Source organism: Brienomyrus brachyistius, chromosome 1 (genome assembly GCF_023856365.1).
Source record: "Brienomyrus brachyistius isolate T26 chromosome 1, BBRACH_0.4, whole genome shotgun sequence".
Taxonomy (NCBI): Eukaryota; Metazoa; Chordata; class Actinopteri; order Osteoglossiformes; family Mormyridae; genus Brienomyrus; species Brienomyrus brachyistius.
Genome location: NC_064533.1, coordinates 40,986,354 through 40,996,502, shown reverse-complemented (window position 1 = coordinate 40,996,502; position 10,149 = coordinate 40,986,354). Strand labels below are relative to the sequence as shown.

Here is a 10,149-nt window from a genome sequence, read left to right as displayed (position 1 = left end):
TGGGCAGTGGGGGTGATGACCAGTCTCCGCGCTGTACATGTTTTTGCGTGATGCTGGTCAGGTTATTCCACCTGTTGCCCGTAAATGGGGTGACATCTCTTCTCCTTCTCCATTGTGCTGGTGCACTATACTAAGAACAGATAATTACTGTTGTTTTATAAGAAAATAATTGTAAAACTAAGTGCAAAAAATGTTGTATATAGATTATATATTTTTTATTATTCTTATTTATGGGATATGTAGGTTAAACTGCGAAAAGATAAAAGTACAAAACCTTAATTTTTGTTTGGGTTTTATTGTGTCAGGGTATGCGGTTGTGGATGGGCAGGTGGGCAGGAAGGAGGCAAGGAATGACGAGGCAGGCAGGCAAAAGACGGGGAAAACTGGGGATTTATTAAGGGGAAGACGGCTACGGGCAGAACGGGGCATCATGGACATCATCTCACATTACTAACATCAATGACCGACTAACATTAATGACGGACAAACGGCAGGGCAAGACGTGGACTGATATAGATGAAAGACTGGGCGAACTAACAAGACACAGCTGGGCATGATTGGGGAAGCACAAGTGGATAATCAGGGGGCATGGCACACACGAGGATCAGACGAACCGGCATGACATATTGTTTGTTATTTGCAAATATCATGACACCATTAACAACATCTCAGCATCAATGTTAAAACAACAACCAATTTTTAACCATTAATCAGTTTTTACCGTATTAATTACAGCTTTTAAAATCTTTTTTTATTCCTACACATGCATCACAAAGCCTACATTACTAACTAAACTAAACATTATTTAACTGAAATATTAAAATACTATTCAGGATCCACTGCTCAATCATTTTTCCACCCCTCACTCACACACCAAAGAAATAACTGCAGAATGAACAGTTTAACAATAAAGAATATAATAAAAAAATTGAAATGCAGTGGAACACAAGTGAAGATGCTGGCAATACAAGAAGCTTTCTACTCTCTCCATTCAAAGTTAGTAATGTTTGTAATAAACGAAAGAACCTTGGGATTAACAGACTGCTGTTTTTTAGACTTTCTTCTCCACCTTGGTCCCCTTATCTGGATTTATCTTGAAAAAGCACCTGCGAAGACAGAAAAAAAAAAAACTCATAGTGCCACAAACAATATGATCAGCAATTCTCTGGATAAGCTATATAATTTATATAATAAAGGCTTTTTAAAATTATAATTAAAAAACTATTTTGAATAGCCTAATAGTTTAAACATTGTAAAGAGGTCCAGTAATCTAGACAGTGTACTACACTAAGGAACAATTTATCTGATCTATAAATCTATAGGTTGCATCTGTATACACCTTTTTTGCAAAAAAAAAAATAATAATAATAAATTTTCTAGTGGCACTTTCAAGTCTTACCTCTGCATGAACTCCAGAGTTGCACCAAGTACCGCTGGATAGCTGATGTTGAGGCAGTAGTACATCACAAACATCATCAGAAGGGCCTCATCACAATTTGTCATATCATCTTTCACAATGATCTGGTCCACAGCAATCATAAAGCGTCCGGCTGTCAGAGGAGAACTCCCTACAGTACATATAAGAAAAATAAGAGAAAACAATTAAGAGAAAACAAAATAAAGCTAAAAGAACACTAACATTGTGACAATTACAGTATTAGGCTTGCATGTCATTCAGTATGGCACAAGTGTAACCCTAGTGATTTGTGTGGTTTAACCAGTTTTCTGAAAGTTTTCTTGAAGCAATACAATTACTATTAAAATGAAGTTGTTACATTTAATAAACTTATGTATGCAATAAAAGATCTGTGCTGAGACTTAGAAACCTTTGTGACACTTTAATTTAGTGTGTATGGACACTAATAAGTTAGTTGATTTGATACTATACCCATTAATAAACAACCTACTTGTAATATAAAGTGCCCAAATTTGTTCAGAAGCCTTGAATTAATGAATAACATGGATTACACTGATGATTGGTAACCAATACGTTGATGCTCTTTCACAGCTTTAAAGTATCAACATAACAATCAGTCATCTTTAAACAAATTTGTGCTATAAAAATGGACGAAAGTCATACATGTTTGGAATGACATAATTGTGATTATATGGCAATTGTTTCTTACTGCTTGACTACCCTCTAAATTAACTTTTCAAAAATGCAGAGTGGAACTAAATTACTAGTACTACCACCAGGGTCTAATAAAAAATAATAATAATAATAATATTTAACCCTTTAGCTTAATATGTCTAAGGGTTTACTAGAATCCCCAGCAAGCCCCAGAAGTAATATACTTCATATAAATTAAAATGCCTTTTGGTTAAGTGAAAGAAAATAAAAATCATACCACAGACAACAATGCAAGGTGTGCTGGGTAGTTGATCAAATTCAGATGGAAGACTCGTCTCATCAACCAACAGGAACATCTTGACCTGTACTTCACTGAAGTATTTCAGAAGGAGCAACACACATCCAGGAAGATCAGCATCTAGATCCTTTGCTTTAGCAATTTCCATGCCTGATAAGATATCCTCAATTTTGCTCTTCTTCTCATGGGAGATGAGATATGAAATGACTGTTTTACATTTACTTGAAATGTCTTCTCTGTCAACATCCATACCAATTAACTCTTTGAAGTGAACCATTATCCCACACATCTCGAACAGATATGGCCACTCTTTCACCAGAACACTTATGATGTTGCTACTCTGAGTGTAGAAAGTTGCCACCATTTTTTTAAATACTTTTTTTAATACTTGCGTTTGTGCATGTTCTTTAATTCCTGTACATTTCAGACTCTCTTCCATTTCATTAAGTGGCAAGTGCTTTGGTTGCCAGTTTATACAGCCATACGTATCCACTCTTATCTTAGAAGATGGGTCTTCTCCCTCACTCGTGCTGGATGTCTATCTTTTCAGGAAAAGAGAGTTTTCCCCCTTCTCATGTTGTCAACTCTACTCTGCAGCTGCTTGGTGAGGTAGTCATAACCACTACCTAAAACTTGATCTTCAAGGAAATCTCGGAATGACTGAGGATATGTTGAAACAATCTTCCTGGCAATTTCACTAAGATGTTTCTTCCCTGGTGAAGGGCAGATGGTCAGGATCTCAGCTACCATCAGCCGAATCAGTTCACGTCTTTCACGTCCTGTTGGTCGCTCCTTGCTTTTTAACTTTCTGGCAATTTCTGATGGCATTTTACTCCAGGGTATCTCAAAATTGAAGTGCCAGTTGTTGTCCACAGGAGATGGCACTTGAACTTGTAAATGGCGGAGAGTTCAAATTATCTGCACTGTATTCACCTATAGAGAGAGAAAATATGTATTTTAAAGAGAGTTCATTAAATTGAATTAATAACTACAAGCCCTGAAACATTATCAAGATCACATAATACTTTATGTAGGCCTTATATATACCCAGTACTTGATGTACCTCTGTTTAATTAATCATTAGAAGATAACATTTTTTTAAATCAGCCAAAAGTTTTAAATCAAACACACTTGTAGATGAAGGCTCTCTGCATAGTGTTAGATTCGGCTGAGATCTGGTAAGTCGATCAGGAATCTCATCTGCATCCTTCTCACCTGGAGAGACAAAATATGAATTAGCCTTGCTATCAATCACTTGTAAAGCTAGAATAATAGAATTAATCTCCTATGTTCTGAGGATATAATATACTTGCAATTAAATATACTTACATAAAGCATTAATATGTCCAGTAAATTTTCTAGTTTCAGTTGGCCTGAAGATGTTAACAAGATCAGGCTCCTGGACATATTTTAGATCTTTCAGGGTTTCCACACCTAAGGACTGGAGAGTCTCCAACATCAGGCCTTTTGAACTTGAATTTGGCAGCACATTTCCAATGAAGTCAGCAAGCTCACTGTCAGGTTCCGGGACCGTGGATAATGCACACGGGCCGGCGATGCTGGCAGAAAGAAGGCAGACAGGCAAAAGACGGGAAAACGGGTATTTATTTGGGCAATGGGGTGCAGGAAACATCTGCCGCAGACTAACATCAATGACAGACCAAGAACCAGGGCAAGACATGGACTCAAATAGACAGGACTGATTGAAAATAATCAGACACAGCTGGGTACAATCAGGGAAGCACATGTGGATAATCAGGGGGGCATGGCACACATGAGGATCGTACAAGCCGGGCATGACAGAACCCCCCCCCCCCCCCCCCCCCCCAAAGGCGCGCTCTCTGGGCGCACCTCAGAGGAGGCGACGGACGAGACGAGGGAAGCGGGACCTGGAAAAGAAGAACAAAACCATTAACGGGACACCGGAAACAAGACTGAGACACAGAACAGGCACAAAGACAGGAAATAGGACAAAACCTGACAAAGGACAGGGAAGGCAGACAGACAGACTAGGAAAGGAGACACAGCGGGAACAGGCAGGACAAAAGGGCCAGGAGTGAACGGAGGAGGAACAAAGGGACGAGGAAGGGAGACAGGAGGGACAAAGCAGGGAAGGGGAGCAAATGAAGGAGGGAGAGAAGGAGGGGGAACCAAGGGGAGCCCGAGGGAGCCCCAGTGGGCGACGGGTGGCCAGAGCCGAAGGGGACCTCGGAATAGCAGAGGAGGCAGGGCGAGGGATTAACGGAGGGGCCAAGGAGGGAGGTGGAGGGAGACCCAGGGAAGGGGACGAAGGAGCTGGAGGGGACCTAGGCGAGGGCAAGGAGAGGGGGGGAGCCGCAGCAGGCGGCGACGTCCTCCGCCGCGCTGGAGTTGGGGGACCAGCAGGCGACTGAGGAGCTGCAGTTGGGGAGCCCACAGGCGACCGATGAGGAGTCAGAGGAGGGGACGAGGCAGGGCAACGAGGTTGTGGAGGGGGACCTGCAGGCAACAGCCGACCCAGAGGGCCAGGACCCACAGGCGCCGACCGAGCCCTAACGCAGGCGAGGGAGGGCAAGCCAGGGGGCAGGGCGGGTGGGACCCCAGCCCTGCATCTGTTACCTCTCTCCTTACGGGACACAAACATATGGCCCCTTGGTAAGGGTCGAGCTCACCCGGGTGAGGGCAGAGGAGTCACCAAGAGGGTCCCCGAGGGGTCCCATTCTAGCTCCTCTACCTCCAAGGAGGGAGGAGCGGTGGTCGAACTGTACGGGACCTCCTCGGGGACTAGGGCAGGAGGGACAGGAGTGGGGCAAGGAACAGGAGCCCCAGAGGGCACAGTCAATTGAAGAGGCGAAGGGAGCGCCTCGGGCATGGGCGCGGGAGCTGCAGGCAGAGGGGGCGCCTGCTCGGGAGCTGCAGGCAGAGGGAGCGGCTGCTCGGGAGCTGTAGGCAGAGGCGGCTGCTCGGGCTGCGCAGGTGGCTACTCGGGCTGTGCTGGAGCCGCGGGCAGAGGAGGCGGCGGCTCGGGCTTCGTAGCAGGGACCGGGGCTCTCCGAAGCTGGATCAGCCTCCTGAGGCCCTCTGCTAATCTCTCCAGATCGTCCTGCGGAGAGGCGGGAGAGAATGCAGCGAAGTCACGCTGTAGCTGCGCAGCGAGCTGGTCCTCCTCTGGGGAGCCCTGTACGGCCGGCTCGTCCATCACCCTCCAATAAAGTCCCTAGAGGGTGAAGTATTGATTCGTGAGGGCCGCGGGCGTAGCCGGAACCACCAGCGGAGGCGCCGCAGGCAGCGACGTCCTCCTACGCGCTGGAGTCACTGGCAGAAGTGGAGGGAGCGTCTCGGGCCAGGAGAAATACCGCTTGAGGGGCGGCGGTAAGTCCGCAGTGGCCCGGTGTTTTCCCTGGACGGGGGAAGCTGCCCGCAAAGGCAGCTTTGCTGCGCTGTTGACCCCCATGGGGATCGGGAAGCACTCCCGATCTCCTCCAGGAAGAGAGGCAGAGGCGAGGGTGCATACCCCCAGGGCGATCGCCGGGGCAATCGCCGGTCTCTTCTTCCTCCCTCTCTGGCGTACGGTGGTGGTAGGAGGTGGTGCTAAGTCCGCAAAGGCGGATGGCTGGAGGACAGTCCCGGGCTCGCGCTACGCAACATACCGCTCTCTCCGGAGCTCTGCCACTCGCTGAAAGTTCGAGCGCACCTCCTCCGCGAGGTGCGCGTCCTCTGCCAAGGACAGCCGATCTAGGAGATCCCGACTCCGGCTAATGAGACCCCATGCCAGGGGATCCTCCCGGATGCCGGGCTGGGCTATCCAAAATAGCAGCTGGTCAACATAACTGAGGTAGTCCTCCTCAGTTACGGAAGCTGCTCCTCCCTTTGAGTCTGCCATTCTGTCAGGTTCCAGGAGCGCGGATAATGCGCACGGGCCGGCGATGCGGGCAGAAAGCAGGCAGGCAGGCAAAAGATGGGAAAACGGGGATTTATTTGGGCAACGGGGTGCAGGAAACATCTGCCGCAGACTAACATCAATGACAGACCAGGAACCAGGACAAGACATGGACTCAAATAGACAGGACTGATTGAAAATAATCGGATACTGCTGGGTACGATCAGGGAAGCACACGTGGATAATCAGGGGGGCGTGGCACACACGAGGATCGTACCAGCTGGGCATGACACTCACTGTCTACATCACCCATTACTAAGGAAAAATGTGTAAGACATAATTTAGTGTTAGGCTAAGCATTCGCAAATGGCCAAATAAATCTTCAAACCTTTAGCCTGAATTATATTTTAGTATATGTGTTTGCATCTTTGTTAGTGGATGGGGGTTTCTGTTTTGACAACTCTCAAAACCAGAAAAATATTTAGGGCACAATGTCATCAGTGCCTAAACTAATTGTTTGAGGATGCAAATAAGATAAGTTTTTCTGAAAATAATGCCTTCTCAAATAGTCAGTAGAGAGTACATGGCTACATGATGCATGCAACCTATCGTCATTGCAAGCTATTGTATTTGCTTGCAGGGCACCTTTAAGTACATTTACTGTGTACTGGTGACACACGTCAGTAAGACTGGCTACTTGTTCCACAATCATCTGAATGGTTGAGGAAGGTACAAGGTATTTGGCCTGTAACTTCATATAAAACATTGCTAAATTCTTCATATATAGTCCTTTCATATTAGATGGGCCCAGGATATCCTCATGCTCATCAGTGCTTACATCTGATAGACTATTAGCAACATTAAGTGACTGATTGGGCACAGAATGAACCAAATGCACAGATGAGACCTGCACAAATGTAGTATTTTTATGATATCTAGAGAGGTGAGAAGTAAAGGAGGACCTCAATGAAAAGACATTGACCCAACCTTTAAATGGGCACTTAACCTCTTCCTTCTGATATATGCAATTTCAAGTGATCTAAAAGTTCTTTCAAATCATTGCACTCTTTCTGGCAATGTGGATTTTGACATTTTAGTGGACCTTGTACTGCTTCACATGAACACACGACGTCACTTAACGGACGACCAGCGCCAACTGGCCATAGCGCGTCTTCGGGTGGGTGGCAGGCAGTCAGATGTTGTTCGTGAACTTGGTGTGTCTAACAGTGTCATCAGCAGACTTGCATCAAGACACAGAACTACTGGCAGAGTTCAGGACAGACCCAGGAGTGGAGCCCCACGAGTGACAGACTGCAACGATGACCAGTACCTAAGGACCACTGCACTCAGACATCGTTATGCAACTGCCACAGCTGCAGGCCCGTTTACGAGATGTGCGGGGTACTACGTTTTCCAGACAAACCATTCGCAACCGACTCCACCGCTTTGGCTTGAATGCCAGACGACCGTTGCAGGTGACTCGACTGACACCAAGACACCGCCGTGAACGTTTGCAGTGGGCACAAGACTATGTGACCTGGAAAATGCAGCAGTGGTCTACCGTCCTGTTCACTGATAAGTGTCAGGTCACCTTGCACAGAAATGATGGCCGTCAGAGTTGCTGGAGACGGCGAGGTGAGCGATACGCTGAGGTCAACATGGACCTTGGTGGTAAGACTGGAGGTGCTAGTGTCTCATGTTCTTGCCCCAAGATAGACACAAGACAGCATATACAAGAACCACCGCTTACTGCCCCTTTCTCCTGTACACCTGGTCCCTTTGAACATATAATCTCGGTTCAGTAATATTTGTGCTTTGTTACATACCATAAGGTTCAGGGGAGGGGTTGCTCTGCAGATCCTGATCGTCGCGTGTTGCTCCCTTCGACTCCGCCTCCTGGATCTGGCCACGCCCTGATCTTCGACGCTGCTTCCAGATCTATGATTGAAAAAACAGTGGCGGAAGATTAGCGGCAGCTCTGCTCATTGTTGGTTGTGTGGTTTGCTTGCGTTCTTTTGGATTGTTTGGTGTATGACATTTTTGGTTTGCTTTTGCTTTGCCCTTCTGTACCTTTGTTCTATACTTTACCATGATTTCATCAGTTTCACTAGCATAACAAATATGGTCCCAAATAAGAAAACTCCCAAACTTTCTTTTTACATCCGTAATACTGCTTTTCAGCAATCCAATCTGATGACTATTGAACAAAGAATTCCCCAATCCAAACATACTTCCGAAATGCCCAAGTATTCTTTGTTTTTTGCTTCTTGGCCATCCCGCTGGGTCCTAATTTCTCCCATTTTCTCTGCACTAAGTCATCAAAAAGGTTACTTATTATAGGATCATCTTTACAGGCATCAATTGATTGTGTTTTTAAATCATTCAGATCCATCAGAATTGTTATAAACTCCCATTGCGCATTATTAATATATGTGTATGGTGTAGAGACAGTGATTATTCCTTTGACTGGCATGGGCCACATCTTGGAACACCATTCCTCACACCTTTGCTCCTGGTTCATTCCCCACACCAGCTTACAATCACATTAGAAGCTCCCAGTTGTATTGATGCAAATTTGATTGAGACCACAAGGTTGTTTACTTTCTTTGCATTCATCAATATCCTCACAACTACTAATTCCATTTCCCATAAGGCCTGCAGAGCAGTGGCATCCCTTGTGAAAAAATAGTATGCCATTAATATATTTAAGCACACCCTATTTAGAGAATACTTCTATCAGACGTTTTTGATCCAGCTTTAAGTATATTTAATATACTAAAGTTGTGATGATATTAATTTAATACATTAAAAATATATCCAGTGTATTGACTTCATACTTTTTTGACCCAGCTTATTTCATACTTAAATATACTTTAAGTAAGGAATAATTGACGACGGGCCATTGAATTATTAGAAAAATAATGTACACCCGAGGTGGTGATGCGGCCATGACGCGAAGTGGATGTGCATTATTTTTCTAATAATTCAACGGTCCGGAGTCAATTATTCCGCTTATACTACGGTTGCCACACCTCAAGACATCGATCAGATGATATATTTCAAGGGATTCGTCCGGTTTTTCTACTTAAATTGCTATTGTGAGTAGGATTCCGCATCTCATCCAACAGGTATTTAAAGTGTCTGCCCCCTCTCTCTCTACCTCATCCAGAGACGTATTTTTGGCTTTAAGCCAGTCGTTAAACACATTAACTGCCCAAGCTGTTGTTTTGGTGTTTTCTTCGTGTTTTTCTCCCTCGACGATGTCTAGCTGTTCTTCGCTGATCGTTTTATGTTTTTTGTTGTTGCCGGCTGCCTTTGATGTCCGCTTCTGTTTATGTTGTTTTTCATCTGGACTGTCTAATACTGCTGCAGCCCAGTTGTTGAAAATTTCATATTCACCGTAAATATTTAAATTTACTTTCGGAAAATCGTCTGTCATGTTTTTCTTAGTCCTGTGTGCTGTATAGGTACTGTATGCTAATTTCCGTTATTACAGTTAACTATGCGAAGTGATATGGAACTGTAATGCGGTCAAGAGAGCTGCCTGGAACTACGTTCGCCGTGCGTTTCCCTGAAAATAATTGCACATCTCAGAACGTTCGTCAGCCAATCAGATTCAAGCATTCAACGGTCCCGTAGTATAAATATATTTAATGTAATGTACTTTTAAACATACTTGTAAGATGCTGCAAATATATTGCCCATATACTATTTACATGATATGTAAGTGTCATGCCCGGCTCGTCCGCTCCTCCTGTGTGCCACGCCCCCTGATTACCCATGTGTTTTCCCCCGATTGTATCCAGCTGTGTCTAGTTAATTTGCTCAGTCCTGTGTATTTCAGTCCGTGTCTTGCCTGAGTCCATTGTCTGTCATTGTGGTTAGATGTGCCTGTGTGTCTCCTGCTCCCTTGTCATCATT

The 10,149-nt window shown here is 44.9% G+C and overlaps 2 protein-coding genes across 2 annotated transcripts; both read right to left on the bottom strand.

Moving 5' to 3' along the window:
- Window positions 1-399: 399 nt before the first annotated feature.
- LOC125704119 (uncharacterized) lies at window positions 400-3,202 on the bottom strand. Its single transcript, XM_048969452.1, has 3 exons — window positions 2,349-3,202; window positions 1,400-1,568; window positions 400-1,106 (listed from the first exon to the last, which is right to left on the bottom strand). Exons 1-3 carry the CDS (start codon window positions 2,806-2,808, stop codon window positions 1,052-1,054), a joined length of 684 nt encoding a protein of 227 aa, XP_048825409.1. The 5' UTR covers window positions 2,809-3,202; the 3' UTR covers window positions 400-1,051.
- A 1,650-nt stretch (window positions 3,203-4,852) lies between these two features.
- On the bottom strand, window positions 4,853-10,149 carry LOC125704069 (uncharacterized). Its single transcript, XM_048969369.1, has 3 exons — window positions 9,389-10,149; window positions 8,055-8,166; window positions 4,853-5,451 (listed from the first exon to the last, which is right to left on the bottom strand). The coding sequence occupies exons 1-3, from the start codon at window positions 9,665-9,667 to the stop codon at window positions 4,976-4,978; spliced, it is 867 nt and encodes a 288-aa protein (XP_048825326.1). The 5' UTR covers window positions 9,668-10,149; the 3' UTR covers window positions 4,853-4,975.

Coding starts and splice junctions, on each gene's coding strand:
- LOC125704069 (XM_048969369.1), bottom strand. CDS start 9,667: ATGACAGACGATTTTCCGAAAGTAAATTTAAATATTTACGGTGAATAT. Junction 8,167..9,388: donor AAAATACGTCTCTGGATGAG/GTAGAGAGAGAG, acceptor TTTCAATCATAG/ATCTGGAAGCAGCGTCGAAG. Junction 5,452..8,054: donor CCCCTCCCCTGAACCTTATG/GTATGTAACAAA, acceptor GCCTCTCCGCAG/GACGATCTGGAGAGATTAGC.
- LOC125704119 (XM_048969452.1), bottom strand. CDS start 2,808: ATGGAAGAGAGTCTGAAATGTACAGGAATTAAAGAACATGCACAAACG. Junction 1,569..2,348: donor ACCTTGCATTGTTGTCTGTG/GTATGATTTTTA, acceptor TATGTACTGTAG/GGAGTTCTCCTCTGACAGCC. Junction 1,107..1,399: donor ACTCTGGAGTTCATGCAGAG/GTAAGACTTGAA, acceptor CTGTCTTCGCAG/GTGCTTTTTCAAGATAAATC.